This window comes from Candida albicans, chromosome 7 (genome assembly GCF_000182965.3).
Source record: "Candida albicans SC5314 chromosome 7, complete sequence".
Classification (NCBI taxonomy): Eukaryota; Fungi; Ascomycota; class Pichiomycetes; order Serinales; family Debaryomycetaceae; genus Candida; species Candida albicans.
Genome location: NC_032095.1, coordinates 685,118 through 705,475, shown reverse-complemented (window position 1 = coordinate 705,475; position 20,358 = coordinate 685,118). Strand labels below are relative to the sequence as shown.

Sequence of the window (20,358 nt, the reverse complement as noted above, 5' to 3'; positions counted from 1 at the left end):
AATATACTTATGTTAATCTCGGTAATTAACAGGCACTCATTTGGAACCCCAAATTTTCACCAATTTATCATCACCAACACTGGCCCAGATTTTCCCATAATCTTTACCTTTAATAACCATTCCATTTCTATTCCAATCAACCCCATTACATAACCCTACGTGTCCTTTGATTCTTGTAATCAATTGACCAGTAGTAAACTTCCAAAAATAAATGTATCCATGATCACTTCCAGTTAATACCAATTCTTCTTGATCATTATCTTCATTCAAATAACCCAATGTTGATCGAACAATATATGAACTTTGAGTATGTCCAAGATATTTACGATACAAAATTGGTCGATTACTTTCATTGACAAGTAATGGTGACAAATCCCATACTTGTAATTCTTCTGGGGCAGAACTTATTAATAAATATTTACCATTATGAGAAATTGAACAAGATGTAAGACGTCCTTTGAAATGGATGTTACAGATACGACGTGTAGTTGCTTCTTCGCCTAAAGTGTCAGGGACAGTATAAAAATGTAATTGATGATCATTTAAAGTGATTAAGATCTTGCCATTATTAGTGATTACTAAATCATTGATTCGATTGAAATTGCTTTCAAGGCTGGTTTTATATGTTCGGACTCTGGGTAATGATTCATCTGTATCTTTCATTGAAATGTCATCGTGTTTATTTGCTTCTTCGGCAGTGGTAGAAGTAGTCTGCCCATGTGATTGGGATGATGTTGATGTCGATGATGCAAGCAGTGGTTGCTGTTGTTGTTGCAAGTTTGGTTTCAAAGCAAGGTGATCATCTTGGTTCTGGTTACTCTGTTCATTTTCACGTTCATCTTCATCCTCTATATTGCCATAAAAATCAAACAATTCAATACCATTACAATCAAATATTTTCAAAACCTTATCAGGCGACCCCACAATGAATTGAGGTGAATCTGATTGTCCACTTAAATCACCGGATAGTTTCCTATTTTCTGGTAAAAATTCACAAGTCCAAGTTTTAATATCTGGGGCCAAAGTAAAACATGTAATTAATTTATAATCAGTTATAGTATTGGTTTCACTTCGAGTGATTCTTCTTTTGTGGATATCCCCAACTGACCAAACACGAATCACCGTATCTAAACAACAACTGACAATATACTGTTCCTTAGGATCCCAGCAACAATAAATAACTGCTTTGTTATTCTTGCTCAGAGTGGGTCTAGTTGATATTGGACTAAAGGCAGTATTGTCTGCCGCCATAGTTGGTTCCAAAACTTTAATCAACTGGAAATTATTTAATACATCATACAACACCAATCTCCCATCTAATGAACCAGTAACTAAAAATTTTCCTGATGGAGAGAATTTGACAAACCAAACTTCGTCTTTATGATAAGTGAGGGTGTGCAATAAAGTAGTGGTATTGCCATTAAAATTATCATGAAATCGTTTCAGTGGAAGTGGTAAAGGGGCCTTTTTCCGTTCTTGTTTTGTTCTTGGTGGTAAATAAAATGGTGACTGAGATTGTTGATATTTAGCTGCTTGTTGAATAATAGTTGCCAAGTCAGGAGTGTTGGCTAATGAATCTGTAGTTAAAAGATTGAAAATGGAACCATTAAACAATTTATCAAATATAAATTGATTCAATGAATGAATACTATCTATTGGTAATTGAAAAAGATATTGCTCAATGGCATGATTACTGTCCATTAACAATTTTGATTCCTTTTCTTTTGACAATTGTTGCAAGATTCGTACATCTATAACGCTACTGATGTCTTCTATCTTATTATTGCCAACGTCAACGCAGTCTAATAACGGTAACAATTTGTTGTTGACGTAGGTCAACCTTTCGGTGTCAGTTAAACTATCCAGAAGTTTAATCACATCAAGATAATTTGCTCTTCTGATCAAATACAATAATATTGATATAATTGAATCCATATTATCACCTCGATAGTTGATAATTTTGACAAATTCATTTAAACCGTTTGTGTCATTCAACAAACTACAAAAATAATCATCTAATTCAGTATAATTTCTTATTCGTAGTTGTTCCAAAATCCAATTGTGTAATTCATCCCCAGGTTGTTGATCCAATGAATTAGTCTGTCTGAGTTGAGATATTAATTCAGTTGCTAGTTGATCACAACCTAATTCATGTAATGATTTAACAATCAATTGCAATTTCAATTCATCGAGTGTCATGACCAGCGTGTAATTATTCGTAATTGGGAGGGAAAATAAATTTGGTTACAAGCTCAAACAATAACGTATGGGCGGGTTGACTTATTAATTTGATCGATTATATTTATTTCTCTTTATCAGGTTATTCTCCATTTTTCTCAGTTTTAGTTGTCGCTTGTCTGAGTGGGTTGTGCGACCATGGTAGTGTATTGTTGGCCAAATGGGGTCAGTAAAAGTGAAAATATGGCCGACTGTAATAGAAGGAAGGATATTAGGACGAATGCTTCGTGTTTTCTTTCAAGTACCATGTCAGATGTCAATAGGCTCGTCGATACAATCATAAATCTTTCACTTAACTACAAACTGGAATAACAATCATTTTGGTGTTTTCAATGTTTCGGCAGCCCCTGGGCTTCCGTATAGACTTTGATTCCTGGCACTACCCAGTATTCCGAGGTATGAATTGTCCTTAACAATTGTCCTTAACAATTGTCCTTAACAATTCACCTACAGTGCATACTAATCTTTGATGATTGAGTAGGGTTGTATTTGTTGAATTAGTACTACTGAACTTATTCTCTTCAAATCTAAACATGTGTTTTCCCAAATTGGTAAGTCCCCGGGAATTTGAAACGGAGTTAAGAGAAACGGGAAACATTTATCTTTACATGACTTTATTGGACATATACGTCCGAAATGTGCCATCGATTGTCTATATATAACAATGCACACGCTGCAATTGTTAAATAAATTGAATTGAAAGGGAAGTAGAGATAAAGAGGGTCATTGCAAATTGAAAATTGAAAATCATTATTGTTGTTTTCGGATAAAAACGTTGACTTAAATGAAGGTGTAATTAATCGGGATTGTTTGTGTTTTTAGGAGGGAGGGAGGGTTGGTTGGTAGAATTCGTTTCATGCATGTTCCTCCACGCTTATAAATCTTGGCTGCATCAACGGTATTTTTCAACATTGATTGATTAACCAACTAGCCCCATGTGACACTAGCGACTACAACCGTCAAACAAAGAACACTTCTTGCATATTTTATGTATTTGTTGTTTCGATTGGTGATAAATATGTATTAACCTACCGGAACAAGTCTAAGTGGAATTTGCATACGGCACCAAAAAAAAATAAGAGCAAATGAATGACTCTTATTTAACTAGACATAACCACTTCACTTTGATCAAACGGTAACGACACTCAAACCAAAAACAAAGAGTGTAAATCTCCAATGACTAATTCTAAGCTTCCTGTTTTGGATAGAGAACAAACACTAAGGTTCGGTTATTATTGCCAATGTATTTCGTGTTTGTAATTATAGTCGCATTTATATTTTCTAGGTTGAAGATCGAGGTCCTTGCAAGTTGATTGCTGTTGTTTCCATAGGTAATGTTGCAGTGCTCTTGAATGGTTAAAAAATCCCCTTGTTTCAGTACTATTAGAGCTTGTTGAAAAATCGGGGCCAGGTTTGAAACGAACTAGGGAATGTGCAGCCTTGAACAATAAAAAACTAAAACCTAGATAGCAAAATTTTTACTGACTCACACACGTCACTAACAACACTTAACTAAACAGGTTTCAAAGCGATTACTAATCGAGTTGTAGGACAATGGTTGTTTAAGTTACACTGCCTAACTCAAAACAAAGAAGCAACCTCTACTGAACAAAGAAAAGGAATAAATCGGAGCTATTTCATACTTACAATTCAGTACCCACCGTGAATTATTCAAGCGTAGTACAGCATATATGTATATGGACTTAATTTCCAGCATTGATGACTTTGAATGAAGTTTAATTTTAGTATTGTTTCTCTTTTTTTTTTTTCCAGGTAGTGTAAACTAAAGGATAACAACAATCAATAATGATTTGATTAGTAATTCATGCTCAATTGAATTGGGCCATTAAACATAATATACACTTGTGGAAAAGGTCTAGCCTTGAATAGTTTTGGGAACTAGGGGGTGAAGGAGGTATTCTATTATTACACCCACTAATAATTTGTGAATGACTCAGCCGCTTTTAGAAGGTTTTGTCTATTCACAAGAACTGTGCGTTTAAAAATCGGAAGAACTGTTTGAAAAGTTTAAAAAAAGAACACAATAGTTCGTAAATTGTTGTTTGTTGTTTTTGTTCTGGTGGAATGTGAGTGTGTGAAGTAACTTCGACATTGGTAGTTATTGTTTCTTGTACTAAATTAATTATAGTTTACAAGGAGCCTTTATTTAGTGTTACCATTATCAGAATAATCGATCTTTCTCTGTTTAACGTTTAAACTACACCTACAGATAACAATTATGTACTAAGTTGTTGCTGACGTAAGATTTTGTCTATTGCATACATATAAATACTTTGATGTTTCACCACTTCCAATCTCACAGATTTTTAATAGGGAGTACAAAATTACTTTTTTTTTTTTTTCTCTCTCTTTCTTTTACTTTTTTTAAGCTTTGTTCTTATAGTATCGCCACTTCACCAAGTGTTTATCAATTTCTTTTCAATTTGTTGTTGCTTTTCTTTTTTTTCTTTCTTTTGTTTCATTCATCAATTGTTGCCCGATATTCTTGCTTATATAACATCAATTGCATCATATTGAAGCTTTTAATACTGGATACCTCAGTTGAAAATCTCAGTTGTTTATTTTACTTCATCCCTCAAACCAAGTCATCTTCTCAATTAGTTACGAGTTACGGGTTGCAGGGGTCATATTTTCTTTTTAAGAAAAAAATAAAATAAAAATATACAACCAGAAACTGATATTCACAATCGAAGATATAACTGGAGTGAAACCCAAACTTATAATAATAACATAGAGTAAAAGCAAAGAGAAAACACAAAACAAGCGAAGTTTACATTAAAATCATCCCTTAATTGGCCCCAAAAGGTTAACAAAGCTTGTCATTCCGTTATTACTAATCACAGAATTTTATTAGCAGCTCGAAGAACACGCAAATTCGAAATCAGTTCTCATTATGGGTCAAAAAAGGAACAGAATTTCAAAGGTTTGTGATTTTTGCAAGCGAAGAAAAGTCAAATGTGATCTTGGTAATCCATGCTCTATGTGTGTTAAATATAAGAAGTCCCCTTGTGTCTATTCAGAACAACCTACAGAGGCACCCAAGTCTAAACAGAGAAAGCCAAGAGTAGTTAAATCAGAGATTACCAATAATAATGATACAAGTAGTGGTGTTGCTAGCAATGGTAGCTCAAATAGTGGGTATACAAATAGTTCTGCATCAACTGCAGTATCGATTCCCAGTAGCATGACATATGCAAACTCTTATGCGATTGAATCAAATAATAACAACAGCACTGGTGTCAGCATAAATAATAGTCAATCCTGTCCTACATTGTTCCAGAGTGCTACAACTGTTGGTGGAGGTTCTGCTATCGTGCACAACGAACTATCGTTTTTGAAGGAAAAACTCAAGTCATTAGAGGACTCTATATTACTGAAACAAGATACACTGCAGGGCAATAATAATGCTGTTATCAGTTCAAGCTGTAGTCCAAACGATTCTGTGCATAGTCAGAAGCCGTACTTTATTCCTTCGCTCACAAACACGCCTATTGATCTGACTTCGTTATTAGGTATAAATCCGGTGGCATCTGATACGGAAACAATCAATTTCTATCGAGGTTATAATGGAACTACGGATAAAGAGCCTCTTCAGAAACGAAATCATGGACCATTGAGTTGGATAGCCTTGACAAAATCAGATAATGCCATGAGAACCCTTTGGGCTCATATTCATATTGTGAAGGAACAGATCCGTGCACGGATGCTAGCTATTTCCGACAATGCTCCTCAAGTAGACAAAGAATTTACGGAGAAGGCTATATATGATGAAGGACAAGACAATTTGCGACCATTTAGAGATGCTGTGGAAAAGGATCCCAAAAAGCCCCCAACCCCTGCTACTGTCACACATTTGAAGAACAATTCACAGTCACAGATGTCGTTGAATCAAAAGGCAATGTGTCTCGGCTTACTGTTTTATCGAGGAGGATTAGATCAGGAATTGGAACTTGTTGAAAAAATCAGATTGGTTTTGCCAAAGCAAGAGATTATATGGTTATTATTTAAAAGATTTTTTACCCATTTGTACACTGCGTTGCCTATTCTTGATGAAGTTGTTTTGAAAGAAGAGTTGCAGAAGTTGATTGGGCCAGAAGATTATTCCCAATCTCGAGTGGGTGTTAAAATCGAGAAAAAATTGGATTTTGCATATTTGGGAATCTTATTACTTGTTCTTCGTTTAAGTTATGTTTCGTTGTTCTCGTATGATTTGTCTATTAACGAGAATTATTTTACTACGGACGACCCATCACCTAAAGCTCAGCAAACCAAATATTTATTGAATAACCCAATTAATATTGATGTAGTCAGTGTTGCTCAAGAATGTTTTAATCAATTTAATATTATGAGGAACTGCAACATGACCTTGATGCAATTGGCATTACTTACGAGAATTTATCACCAGGTTGCTCCAGAAGATGGTGATGGTATTGATGGGGGTGATTCCCAAATTTTCACTGGTATGTTAGTGCAAATGGCTTATTCCTTGGGGTTGCATAGAGATCCGGATAATGTTCCAGACTCCAGCAAAGATCAAAAATTAAACAATTTGGGAAGAAAAATTTGGTATATGGTTCTCGTTCAGGATTTTAGTAATGCAATGAGTAGTGGCAGTATGCTTTGTGTTAATGTTGATTCGTTTGATACTAAAATACCTTTCTATGTTCCCGGTAATGAGAATGTGATTGACGTTGAAGTTGAGAAAATAGCTTGCAGTTGTTTTCCAAATCTTGAAAGCACGTATAATCCTTTATGTGAACTTTTGAATATGATTCTTCGAGTTAAAGGTGAGGTCAAAATGATTGATTTGAGTAAAAAAATGAAATTGATGGAAAATCATTTTAAAGATAAATATAGACATTTTACGTCACCATCCGAAGATTCGAGAAACTCAATGCCCGCAACATTAAAGAAAAAGATATTTTTTTCCGGTAATCTTTTCATGGTATCGATATATATGCATATTTTCAATTATTATGAATCCAAGCAAAATGTTGAATTGTCGTTTTTTTATTTGAAGAAAATGTTTGTCACAACGATTTTTGAAACCATGCCATATTTTACTGAATATGTGACCAATACCAATGACGTGTTCAATTCAGGTTCTGATATTATTGCTATTCCAGGGTACGAGTCTGTGGCTCACAAATCATTGATTGTTATTGCAGCAATCTATCTTCGTCTCATGTACCGTATTCGAATGTTTAAAATTAGGTATGATCATAACACTCGGATGAACTCAGATGCAATTGAGGATGAGGAGTATAAGGCACATTTCAATAAGCTAATTAAATGTAGTGACTTGTTGATTGAATGTCGTGAGATATTTAGGTGTGGTTTAGCCAAGTTGTCCAATCGTTACTATTATGCTTGGAGAGTGACCAAGGCACAGAACTTTATTGGTTCAATGATAACAGACAAGTTTTTTGAAAGCTACAAGCCGAAATGTGTGCATAACGGTTATTCAACAGAAATGATTACTGAGTTGATATATATTTTGGAAAGTACGTTGGATAGAGTGAGAGAAATGAAGAAATTAAGAAAATTGCATCAAAAGCAGATGAAGAATCAGTCTCATAGTAAACAAGTGCTCCAAAAGCTGCATTATCATCAACTGTACCAACTGCAGCCGCAACAACAACTGCAACTGCAGCAACAACCTCAATCTCAATATCGATCCCAAAGTCATTCATGGAATGGAACTGGAGCTAACCCTCAGTATTCATATGGGGATCAAAATCTGCTTGGTGAGAGAAACCCATCCCTTGATCAAACTTCAATGGCGTCAAATACTAGTTCTGATGTTGATATCAATGATTACAAGACCAATGATGAGATTGATAGTATTTGGTTGCAAATGATGAATTTAAAGAATCAAGATACTATTGGGACACCGGGAAATACCCAATTCGGTGGTGGTGGTAGTGGTAACTGGACAACAAGTTTCCAAGCTGATCAATCAAACATGACCTTTCCTCAAGTATCAAATAATCCTGCTGGTGGGAATGTTGCTAATGTGTCACTTGGACAAGGATCAGAGTTAGCTAGTGGAAGTAATGACATGGGTCACGTCAATTACACTAATAATGCTGGTGGACCCGGTACAAATAGTTTATTTAATCCTTTGCCCAATCTTCCAAATACATTGATTGATATGAATAATTTATTTGAGAATGTTCCGCTCGATGAGTTGTTCAAAGATTTTTCCTAGCTGATTGTGATTCTGTTTGGGAGGAGGTCTTGAATGTGCTGTGCTCATTTTTATTCCCCTGTCCCTTTTTTTTATATATATTTATGTTCCTACGAAGTTTATGATGACGATGGTGTGTTTTATTGTTAATTATTTGTTTAATCTTGTATATATTAAAAAACATGTATGTTAAACTCTTCCTATAATGTGTATATAATAAATGTATCTATTTGTTTAAGTAATACGTAATTATATTGTTTACTGATTTCTTCTATCAACCTCGTAGACATAGACATCATTATTATTTGATGGATTTTTATAAATTAACAAATGATATTTATTACGATAATGGAAACTAATTATCTGCCAATCATTAATAGTTTCCAAAGTCAAAAGATGTGACAGAACATTAAGTAAACTATGTTTTGAACAAACGTAAAGTGTATTGTCATCTTCTTCATGTTTATTTTGACTATTAAAATGCGGCAAATCATTATAATACTGATCTTTTAAAATATTTTGATTATAATTGAAATTAGTAAACAATGTCAACAATTCATATTTTTCAAATTCATCTAAACCAATTCCTTGTTCTGTTTGTTGGTGGTGATCATACTGTTCAAGATTTATCATTGGTTGTAGTTCAGGAGATTTAATAATCTTGAAAATATTTTCACTGGTGGGGGTATTACTGTCATGGTTATCGATATCCATATTATTGTCATCTTTTAGAGTTTGTGGTGGTAGTGGTTGATCATTGTATATAATACATTGAACATTATCAAATAACAACTCAATAATGTATTTGAATTCTGATTTAATTAATTGATTTGTCAAAGATAAAGAATTATTCACTTTCAAATCAATTTTATACTTCATTATAAACTCTTCGTGTCTTAAATTTGATGTAATTTTCGATAATTTAATAAATTGACCTTCTTTTCCTTGTTTCCCTCCTCCTTTCTTATTATCATACTTATTTTTCAAATTGGGGATTTTCATAAACGAATTATTATTAATCCATAATTCGATTATTCCATTATTAGCGTTAAATGTCAATTTATTCCCGTGATATTCTCCATTGGGGATATTTTCCATCGGTATGGCTTCGATATGTGTTCCACCTTTGTTATTTTGGCTATCCTCAGTATTATTATTACTGTTGAACCTGTTGGTATATTCGTTTAAAATGATTTGATATAAGTTAGCACAATTGGAAATCAAAGTTGTCCTAGTATTTAACGAATCAAAAGGTATCCTATCATTACTGCTGTTATTGTCGTCATTTTGAGATTCTGATTTGATGATATGAACTTTATTGTAAAATGGAACCGTAGTAATCTTCTTGTTAATTAACAATAAGGCTTTATCCAACGGTAGTTTTGTTACTACTGGCTTATTAGTATCTTTACCCATAATTGAAGTTAATGAAAAGACAACGATGGAGTGATCCAATGGTCATCTCAAATTGCGTGTATTGTAGCTCAACTTGATTTTTTTTCTCTTGTCCGCGCAGGCAAATCTGCTTTGGTGGTGGAATCTGTGGTCCTGTGTGGTTCCTTTTTTTCTCCTTCCATTGTGAAAAAATCTTCCCGGCGAAGTTCCACCATTCCAATACTAAAGACCCGTTGTCATGACTATTCTTATATTGTGAATTAGTATAAGCAAGGGGGAGAACAGTTGTGTTGACGATCATTGTTTGATTGAAAAAAACAACAGGCATAAGCTGATAATCTCATGGTCATGGATTACCTGAGGTTGCAATATAAGACACTCTGGGCTCTAGATCATTATGTAGCGAATACTGTTTAGTTTGAGATGTGGAGAAGAGATAGACAAAGTTGAATATCTGCTGTTGTTGTTGTTGCTGGGTGCAAGATAAAGTTAAAAGTGTAACCTAAAATTGCAGCTCATTAACGAGCAATGATATATGAATGATCAAAGATTTGCAATTAAACGGTCGTAAGTTCAGATAAGAACAAGAGAGTAAAGAAAAGTAAAGGGGGAAGTAGTAGTAAGGAGAGAAAAGTGGGGCAAGTGATCTGCTTCTGGGCACAGTTGCAAAGTCAAAGTACCAAAAATGTTAATACATCGTGTGGTGGGAATTAGATTCTGATCTTGCTATTAAAACCGTTTCCGTTCTTTCCTCATATATATCACACTACAGCTATTTAACTAATTTAATTAAATTACAACATTAACATAAATACAGGAAAAAGGCCGTATCACGATATGCACACGTGGGCAATTCAAGTCAAGGTACGGCATTAAAAAAAAAAAACATACCGACTTATTAATTAATTAGTACTTTCGTTCGTCTGCTTAGGAACCGAAATACATTCTGTTTTGATTTTTTCTTGTCTTGGTGTAGTGTGTCGGTAATTGTTGTTAATTGTTAATTGTTTGTTGTTGTTGTTAATGCCTGTGGTGGTGGTGGTGTTGGACGCAACTAAATTTGGAAATTAGTCTTCTGCATAGAAAACAAGAAAGACAAAAGAAAAAAAGAGAAAGATTTTTTTCCGGTTGGTGATGGCAGGAGCGGCGGCGGCCGTGAGTAAAATTTGGATCACTTGATTCACAAATTAATATAACATCAAAAATACTTAAATCTAATAAACTGACCGTATTTTTGAACACAAATTTTTCTCTTTTTTTGAAAAAACTTTTTCCTTACCAACTCTTTATTACAATATCATTTCAACTATTTGATTCATTGGTTATTATCAACTGTTTCAATAATTTAATCTCAACTTAGTTTCATCGAACAAGTCTGAAAATTTTTCTTTCTTTTTTTTTTCCCAACCCACCACTCACTCACACCTTGTCACTTCGCGTAAATTTAATACACTCCAGACCCTTGTGTTACCACCACCACGGCCATCATTACCACCATATCAGCTCCAAGATGATTCACCAGCATTTCCAACCGCCCTGGGTAGCTCCATTTGATGAAAGTGTTAAAGCAGAACTATCTGTAACCAAGAATGATCCCCCATTCACCAGTTTCCAACTTGCGACGATCGACTCCGAGACGGGTTATCCCCAAAACCGAACTTTGGTGTATCGTGGATGGTTATTTGATAATAAAGATTCAAGTGTCTTAACATTTGCTACTGATAAACGAATGAGTAAATACAAAGAATTGTTACATAATGATAAATGTGAAGCAGTGTTTTATTTCAGTCGGATAAAAAAGCAATTTCGACTTCGTGCTCGAGCAAGGGTAATTGATGAACAAAATCCTCCTCTTGATTTAATTAATGTTCTCAATCAAGAAGAAGAAACAGAACGTCAGATATCTACTGATATCACCCAAGAATTAAATCGTCAATGGTCAAATCTATCGAAATCACTCAAGAAATCTTTCAAAAAACCACCTCCAAAACTGGTAATGAGTGATGAAAATGCAAAATTAATAAGTTCGATTCATCGTGGTGTCGATGGGAAAAATATCGATTATGGATTGAAAAATTTTGCCTTGGTCGGGTTATTTATTGATTATGTTGATTATTACGATTTAGAAAAAGATAAAAGGTTTATTTATCAATTAGATGAAAATCATCAATGGTTCGAACAAGAAGTTTGTCCCTAGAATGTCCAAGTTTGAAATGAAACAAAAAAGGGAAAAAAAAAAACTTGGAAGAAGAACTAGAGGAAAAGTAACGGTTTGTTACTTTGGTAGATGTGAACGGGCATCTTTAATCGTGTATAGGTATAGAATTGATTGAAAATTCAATCTTTTTGTCATGAATTTAATGGTAATGTTAAGTTAAAATAATTTAGACAATGTAATTAACAATGTATGGGTTTTCCGTCTCGCAATATTCCGAAACTCCGAGACCAACTAAGTTTATTTTTTTTAATCTGGTCGTGTCGATTGTCAGATGATCTCGTCACGTGATCTAAAGTTCGTAAAATTGAAGTTACTAAAAACTAGCTGAAAAGACCAATTATGCCCCTATTATGGTGGTGAGGACTGGTGTGGATCTTTCAATGAGAGTAAAAACTATGGTTGCAGAAGTTGGGTTTGAGAAATTAAAGTATTTTGTCATTATATCGTAGTAAACATCAAGAGTATTTATTAACCACTTCAAAATAGGCACCCACAACACAATGAACAAGAAGTTAAGGCTGTATTGAGAATTGAGTAGTTAAAAGAGTAACTGTGAAAGAAAAGAGTCTTGATGTTGTAGAAGGTGGGAAATTTGTGTAGTTGCCTTAAGGGTTTGTACAATAACAGATACAGTCCACATATATAGAATTGTTGATAATGTGGAGACTTGACAGGGATTGGTTTAAGAATAGTTTTGGTAGTAGTGGTCGGTGGTAGTTATTATTTCGGGAGGGAGGAATTGTTAGTTTATCTGGGGGGAGGGCAGAGGAAGACTGATAACAAATTGAACAGAGAGAGGAAAGAAGAAAAGAAAAAAAAAATGGGAGAAGAAGAAAAAGAAGAGGAGGGAGGAGGAGAGAGAGAAGAGAATGAAAGAAAGAAAAGTAAAAAAGTAAAAGAGCAAAATGGAGAACGCGAGAAATTTAATCAAACAAACAAAACAAACAAACAAAATAAATTGAACCAAAATTATTACACAATTTCTTACCTAAGGCCTCTTTGTTTCGTAGAATTTGCAATTTTAATTTCCCACCTTCCCTCTCAATTCAATTCAAACCAAAAAAAAACATCATCAATTTTTTTTTTATTTACTTTATTATATCTTTTTCTTTCTTTCTTTCTTTTGTTAAGATTACTATTCAATTATTCCACTCATATTAAATTTACTATCTACAATGGCTACCGCTGCAACTGCTAAATCAACTAAAGCTGCTTCCGCTTCAACAGCTTCTAAAGTTACTTACAAAGGTGTGTTATAATCATTTAAGAAAAAAAAAATAGGGGGGAAAAAGGAAGGGGCAGAATAGAGGATTATTCAATCGGTGTTTCCTTTCCCAGAATTTGTACAATGAAGTTCAAAATACTAACCAATGGTTTATTTTATAGATATGATCAAATCTGCTATCCTTACCTTAAAGGAAAGAAATGGTTCTTCGTATGTTTTGTCTTGTTTTGTTTTGGGTTAAACCATACCAAATTTGTTTTTTTTTTTTGTTGTCCAACAACTTTTATCAATGGTTGGTTGGGCAAAATATAAAAGCAACTACTTTCAATTGGTCAACTTAATTACTAACTAAAGATTGTTGTTCTTCTTTCTAGTCGTCAAGCTCTTAAAAAATACGTTCAATCAAACAACGACATTAAAACTGCCAACTTTGATTCTTTGTTCAACACTGCCTTGAGAAAAGGTGTTGAAACTGGTGATTTCTTACAACCAAAAGGTCCATCTGGTCCAGTTAAATTGGCCAAGAAGGAAAAACCGGCTTCATCTGCTGCTGCTGGAAAAGTTGCCAAGAAAGCTACTACTAAAAAAGCTACTGCTGCTGCTCCAAAGAAAGCTGCCACCAAAAAGGCTGCTGCTCCAAAGAAGGTCACTAAACCAGCTAAGAAAGCTACCAAAGCTAAAGCTGAAGCTTCTACCAAAGAAACCAAAGCTGCTCCAAAAAAGAAGGCCGCTGCTGCTGCTCCAAAGAAAAAGGCTGCTGCTCCTAAGAAAGTAACCAAAAAATCAACTAAATAATTATTAGAAAACTGATTAAATTCTTACATTTGATGGATGGTTTTGTATTTTTATTTGTTTTATTTTGATTATCTTTTTTGTTCTTTCTTTTTTTTGGTTTTAATTCTTTCCAATGTCAGTTGTCTGAATACTATCCCATTACTATGGTGACTTTGTTTTTATGTTGTTCTTTGTTTTTGTTTTTTTATCGATTTGTATATTACTACTTGTTTTTATTGACGGTTAAATTTAATTTTTACTTTTTCTTAAACTTGTATAGTTCATTTTCATGTTTATTAACTCTTATGTGTTACTAAGAATCTGTTGTTTTATTATATGTACTTGATTAAATACGTTTAAATTATAATAGAGAACGTTGGGTTTGAAAAACGTTTGAAATTTTAATTTTGTTGAGATTTCACTTGAATTTAAAAGCAAACATTAAATGAAGAAATAAATTACTAAACAAATCAAATTAATTTAAAGCCCCCCTTAATCCAGAACCTCTATTTATTAAAACTACCACAGGTAACTAGCAAATATGACTTTCCAACAAGAAAAAATGAATGGTCACTCTATTTCTTTAAATTGTTGTTCCATAATTTACAACAATAATTCATGCCCCACCTCCCCCACACCAACTACCAACCAGCCAAAAAAAAAGAGAAGCAATTTTTTGCAGTCATTTAAATTGTTAACGAACCATACTTAATATGTTGATATATTGTATTGAGATTAAACTAAATCAATGAAGCCAATCACCTTACTAATTTAATTTGTGCAAAAATAGTCCCATATATGGATATTCATTGAAATAATATTAGAAAATTATTGATTTTTGTTGTTGTGGTGGTAACTAACTAATTTTTTGGTGTTCTCACCCAGAAAAAAAAAAAGAATAAAATGATAAGCAATTTTGGAAATAGTGCATTTAGTGCAATTTTACCCCCCAAAACGAGGGAGCTTCCTATTATGCAAGTATCCCCCGCGAATCAAAGAAATTCTTCTATTCCGAACAAAATCTGTTTATCTTAATTGAATACACTAAACCTAAACCTATAAAAAAACAAACAAGATGAATACATACTTCTACTTGCAAGATATAGTAGCTTCTGTATAATGATAAGTTAACCAGTTACTATTCTTATCTAACTCTTACACCAAATACCCAATCACTAATACATTCTGTGATTTACAAACTCACCTAATAAACCACGTACTCACTCCATTACTTCATCTTCATAATCCCCGTCATAATCATCATCTTCATCATCGTCACCCTCCTTTTTATCGTCCATGCCGTATAAGTTGTCCGGGTTATCCAGATGAGTTATTTCATCACCTGAGTCATTGACCTTCCAACAATCATTCAATTGCCTCCTTATCATAGCCCCCTTATTGTCATCATCATCATCATCATCATCGAAATCATCGAAATCATCATACTCACAATAAAGCTCTTCATCAGCATATTCTCCTGCACCAGAAAACTCAGTCTCTTCTGAATTTTCAGCCGTATGTTTAATTTCATAAGCAATACGCCTGGAATGCTTGTGCAGCTTGGCAAATTTTTCATTAAATGTACTAAGGTAAATAGTGAAATGTTTCAATTTTTTCATCATTTTCAATACATCATATGTATTCAAATACCAATTATTTGTTGCCATGATAGCGAATTCGGCTTTTCGATTTTCTTTCTCTAACATTGAAGTCAAAAATGGTGATATCAAATGAAGGTCGCATCGATTCACAATTAACTGTTTGAAAGATGGTAAGGGCAATCTAACAGATCTTAACCTCTTCAAAGGATTTCTGCTTAAATCTAAACATTTCAAATTTTCAAATTTTTCAAATGACTCAGGCAATGTTTCAATCCCCATTCTAATTAACTTCAATTGGACAACACTAACAGGGAGTGCATCAGCACTTAATTCCCAAATTCGGCCCTTATAAATATCAATAAGCTCGAGGTTAGACTCTTGTAAATTCAATTTTCTAAACCTTTTATAATCAATATTGAAACGTTTCAACGTTAATGATTTCATTGATGATGGCCATTTGATCCTTCTTGGGAAGGGTAATATTTTACCTTGATTAATAGCATGTAAAGTAAGCTTTTCAAGGCCTTCTGGTAAATCATAAAAAAAATCCATACATCTGAAAACAATTTTCTTAGCTTCAATAACGACAGTTTTGGCTTGCGGAGGAATTCTTAATTGATTGAGAATATAAACTGCTGGAACTTTTAAAATAATTTCTTGTAAATGTTGCGGAAATTTAGTAATTGGGAATTTAAGTCGGAAATTATGAATGTGTAACTTTTCCAATAAAGGAGGCAACATGAACACAAATCCAATAGATTTAGCAAACTCTCCACCATATAAAGTCAAATTTTTCAAGTTTGGAGGAAAAAATAATTGCAGGTTAAAACTTTCGTGAATTCTGTTAAATGAAACACTCCATACTTTATGATAGTTTTTAGCATTCACTTCCTTATACGAAAAATCCACAAGATGAGGGAAACTAGTCTCATCAAACAACCCAATTGGATAAGGAGAATTTATTATCGTGAAAGATTGTAATTTCCATGACAGCTTTAATGTTGTGTAATCCATTAAGTAATAACAATCGACTATATTCAATGATTCCAAATTGGGTGCAATTATCCCAGTTTCAGCAAATGATCGTAACTTATTCCATGAAATCAGAAGATCCTTCAAATTGACCATGATACCACTTGATAAACTCAACTTTGTTCTTCCCACATGAAGGTGTAAACGAACTAAGTTTGAAGGTATATTCAAGTGGCGCTCTCCTAACACAGTCAAGATTAACAGTCGCAATCCAATTGGAAAAGTAATTTCTTTAGTAGCACCAGAGGCACCAGGTATTTCAGCCTTCAATTTCTTCAACCCAGTGAAAGATAAAGTTTCAAGTCGGGTATTATTAAGAATAAGCGTCTTGACATTACCAGGTAAACTGCTTTTGGCCACGAGAAATGTATCTTCAAAATCTTTTAATTCTAAACGATCATATTTAAGGTCATACCGTGTGAGTTGCTTTATATTTTGTACTCGATTCCCAGAACCTTCTTTATCAAATACCCCATTAATACCTTCAGCATTAATTACAACTTCTGGGAAAACATCAAGCATAGCACCTAATTCTTTGAAACTTGAAAAATAAAGCGTTTTGGGATAAAGATTCCATTGCTTCACAAGCAATCGAAGATTTTTCAAAGACACAGCAGCTGGCTTATCTTGACAATCACAATGTTCAGATTGATTACATGTTCCCGAAATAATAAGATCTTGACATTCAGTAATTTTGACATTTGCCAAATAGGATTTAACCACTGCCTTTTTTGTGGGACTGAAACCTAACAATGGTTGTAATTGACATTTAGGGACATAGCTAATGATTAAGGCAATAACATCATCTGGTAGTTGTCCTAACCTTGTGAAAAGTTTGATATCAGTTTCTTCTGATGCCATAATTACAGCAATCTAATCAAGACTGGTTAAGTTGAAGTTGATGAATCTGAACATACAAGGAATAATAATTTTTCAGGAACAGTAAACTTGAAAAGAGAAAAAAAGGATTCTTGGTTCAAATTTTCAGTATAGAGGAAAACGCGTTAACTATGCTTTCACGGTATTGTGTAATTATCCCTTTAAAGGAAACGAACACAAGAGTTAGTTGCCAATACATTTGTTTCATAAAAGATCACAAACTTGTATTAGTGATTGTGGAGGATTTTATAAAGTTGGTTCTAGAAGTATTACGCCAATTATGAGCACATCAAGAAAAGGTGAAAACAGGTTGTTGAAGAGGTGGTAGTAGTGGCTGTGTTTGACAAAAAGTTGTAATTAACAAAACCTCCATTCTAGAACAACTCACCACTACATCTAAAACTTTACCAACAAACTAATAAAAACGTTCAACTAAATTCTACTAAATTAAAAATCTACACACTCATTTCAAACTATACTTTTGATAAAACAAATACTTACACTACTTGATTGGCCTTTGTATTTTTTTTTCTTTGAATTTTACTAGTCAATCGCCCCGTCCCTCATCATGGCTCTGAACATTTCAAGAAAAACGTTGTCAGGACTCTCATCTCCAGGACCTCCAAAACCTCCATAACCGTTAAAACCGAAATTATCATCAAAATCGTAATCCTCATCGAAACCGTCATCCAGATCCTGACTTCCATAGTAAAGCTCCTCGTCACTATTTCCATTTTCGTCACTGTAGTCTGTTTCCTCTGGGTTTTCGTTGTAATGGGTTTCTTCACAAGATAAACGAGAAGAATATCGACAAGTGTCAATCAAATTTTCATCAAACGTACTGACGGTAATGGTGAAATTCTTGTACAATTTTAACATTCTCCTCACATCACGAACATTCAAATACCAATTGTTGACAGCAGAAACATTAAGAGGAGTATTCTCTTTTCCTTTTTCTTTCATTGAACTTAATAATGGCGATATAGAAGTAAGATCACAACGACACACATCCAAAAATCGTAATGATGCTAGGGGCAATTTGACTGGTGTCAACCCTCTCAAATGATTTCTTCTCAAACACATACTGTGGAGGTTTTTCAATTTCACCATCGACTCAGGCAACTGTTGAATACCCATTCTAACCAAGCTCAAAAACTTGACTGTAATAGGAAGTGCATCAACGTTTAGTTTACCAAGTTTGCCTCTATAAAGACTGATATGGTTTAATTTGGATTCTTTAAAGTTAAGCATTTCGAATGTTTTATAATCAATATCAAAACGTATTAAAGTGAAACCTTTCATTGATGACGGCCATTTAATTTTCTTTTGCAAGGGCAAAATTTTACCTCGACGAGTAGCTTTGATTTGAAGCTCCCCAAGGCCCTCTGGCAAATGGTAGAGTATGTCCAAACTTTTGAAATTAATGCGTTCTGCAACAATACCAACATATTTAGCAGAAGATGGAATCACCCAATTTTTATCAAAAGTAACTTCTGGAAGCTCCAAGCTTACCTCTTCCAAATTTTTTGTCAACTGGAAGCCGGAATAATTGAGGGGAACTTTTTCAAAATGCAATTTCTTCAACGATGAAGGTAATTCAAAAGTGTACTCAACGTTTCTCGGAACCACCAAATCTGCCAACGCCAAATCTTCCAATTTTGGTGGGAATTTTATAGTCAGGTTATTGATTTTGTGAGTAATTTCATTCATATCATCCCATTCACTAACATGGAATTGAGCACCTTCCCCATTACAAAGAAAATTCAGAAGATTAGGCAAGCTAGTTCCATCAAACAATTCAACTGGGAATCTAGCACCTACCATAGACAAATACTTTAAATGTTTAAATGTTTTCACAATACCAAAATTAGTGAAACTATAGCATTCAAGCAATGTCAACGAAGTCAAATTTGGTGCATTTATACCAGTTTCATTAAAGGATCGGAGAGTATGCGACGAAATAAATAAAAACACCAACTTGTTCATGAGACCACCAACCAAATCCAATTTGCTGTCTTCACCAGTGATATTAAAGCAAACTAAGTTAGAGGGAATGTGCAACCGTTTCTTACCAAACATCTTAAGTTCCAACACCTTCAAATCTGGTGGGAAAAAAACCTCTCTCATATTGTTAAACTCGGAATTAATTTCAGCTCGTAACAGCTTCAACCCTTCAAAATTAAATTCATTTATATGAGTTTTCATTAAAGTGAGCGATGAAATTTTTTTAGGTAACTTTTTTTTACTAGTACTGAAATCAATGCCATAATTTCTTAATTCCAAGTTACCATAAGTCAAATTTCTACGTGTAAGAACGGATAAATCATCTGTTTTAGAATCATTAACATGTTTATCGAATACACCATTGATACTATGAGCTTTCAATAAAAGTTCAGGAAAACTATTATGAACAGTAATTAAATCCTTCAATGAGCTAAAATAAACCTTTTTGGGATAAATCTTCCATTGCTGTATAGCCTTTTTAAGGTTCTTGAGTTTAATCTTCACAGGATATTGGTCAAACGGACTGGATCCAAAAGCAAATTCTTCAAATGGATTAGGTCCAAAGGGGGACTCTTCTAAATCAAATGGTGAATAATCATTATCAGAAATTTCCACATTTGAAATATAACACGAAACTACCACTTTTCGGATAGCCACGAACTGCAACAACTGTTTTTGTATATACTTGGGAATATAATCAAGGATTATGTAGATGACATCCTCTGGTAACTTTGCTAGTCTACCAAATAATTCAAGATCAATACCTTTTGATGACATATTT

At 33.8% G+C, this 20,358-nt stretch overlaps 8 protein-coding genes across 8 annotated transcripts; 4 read left to right on the top strand and 4 right to left on the bottom strand. All coding sequences in view use genetic code 12, as the record gives it.

Annotated features, from left to right (window-relative positions):
- Nucleotides 1-36: 36 nt before the first annotated feature.
- On the bottom strand, nucleotides 37-2,199 carry CAALFM_C703240WA (glucose-induced degradation complex subunit; the record flags this gene model as incomplete). The annotated part of the gene is made up of 1 exon (XM_711861.2): nucleotides 37-2,199. The coding sequence occupies one exon, from the start codon at nucleotides 2,197-2,199 to the stop codon at nucleotides 37-39; it is 2,163 nt and encodes a 720-aa protein (XP_716954.2).
- Nucleotides 2,200-4,535: 2,336 nt separating this feature from the next.
- CAALFM_C703230CA (uncharacterized protein) lies at nucleotides 4,536-4,916 on the top strand (the record flags this gene model as incomplete). Its single annotated transcript, XM_711862.1, has 1 exon — nucleotides 4,536-4,916. The coding sequence occupies one exon, from the start codon at nucleotides 4,536-4,538 to the stop codon at nucleotides 4,914-4,916; it is 381 nt and encodes a 126-aa protein (XP_716955.1).
- A 236-nt stretch (nucleotides 4,917-5,152) lies between these two features.
- On the top strand, nucleotides 5,153-8,470 carry ZCF29 (Zcf29p; the record flags this gene model as incomplete). The annotated part of the gene is made up of 1 exon (XM_711863.2): nucleotides 5,153-8,470. One exon carries the CDS (start codon nucleotides 5,153-5,155, stop codon nucleotides 8,468-8,470), a length of 3,318 nt encoding a protein of 1,105 aa, XP_716956.2.
- Nucleotides 8,471-8,707: 237 nt separating this feature from the next.
- Nucleotides 8,708-9,865, bottom strand: CAALFM_C703210WA (uncharacterized protein; the record flags this gene model as incomplete). Its single annotated transcript, XM_711864.2, has 1 exon — nucleotides 8,708-9,865. One exon carries the CDS (start codon nucleotides 9,863-9,865, stop codon nucleotides 8,708-8,710), a length of 1,158 nt encoding a protein of 385 aa, XP_716957.2.
- Nucleotides 9,866-11,354: 1,489 nt separating this feature from the next.
- On the top strand, nucleotides 11,355-12,041 carry CAALFM_C703200CA (uncharacterized protein; the record flags this gene model as incomplete). Its single annotated transcript, XM_711866.2, has 1 exon — nucleotides 11,355-12,041. One exon carries the CDS (start codon nucleotides 11,355-11,357, stop codon nucleotides 12,039-12,041), a length of 687 nt encoding a protein of 228 aa, XP_716959.2.
- Nucleotides 12,042-13,237: 1,196 nt separating this feature from the next.
- HHO1 (histone) lies at nucleotides 13,238-14,082 on the top strand (the record flags this gene model as incomplete). Its single annotated transcript, XM_019475493.1, has 3 exons — nucleotides 13,238-13,310; nucleotides 13,449-13,497; nucleotides 13,662-14,082. The coding sequence occupies 3 exons, from the start codon at nucleotides 13,238-13,240 to the stop codon at nucleotides 14,080-14,082; spliced, it is 543 nt and encodes a 180-aa protein (XP_019331038.1).
- Nucleotides 14,083-15,281: 1,199 nt separating this feature from the next.
- IFA21 (Ifa21p) lies at nucleotides 15,282-17,555 on the bottom strand (the record flags this gene model as incomplete). Its single annotated transcript, XM_711868.2, has 1 exon — nucleotides 15,282-17,555. The coding sequence occupies one exon, from the start codon at nucleotides 17,553-17,555 to the stop codon at nucleotides 15,282-15,284; it is 2,274 nt and encodes a 757-aa protein (XP_716961.2).
- Nucleotides 17,556-18,116: 561 nt separating this feature from the next.
- On the bottom strand, nucleotides 18,117-20,354 carry CAALFM_C703160WA (uncharacterized protein; the record flags this gene model as incomplete). Its single annotated transcript, XM_711869.2, has 1 exon — nucleotides 18,117-20,354. The coding sequence occupies one exon, from the start codon at nucleotides 20,352-20,354 to the stop codon at nucleotides 18,117-18,119; it is 2,238 nt and encodes a 745-aa protein (XP_716962.2).
- Nucleotides 20,355-20,358: the final 4 nt, after the last annotated feature.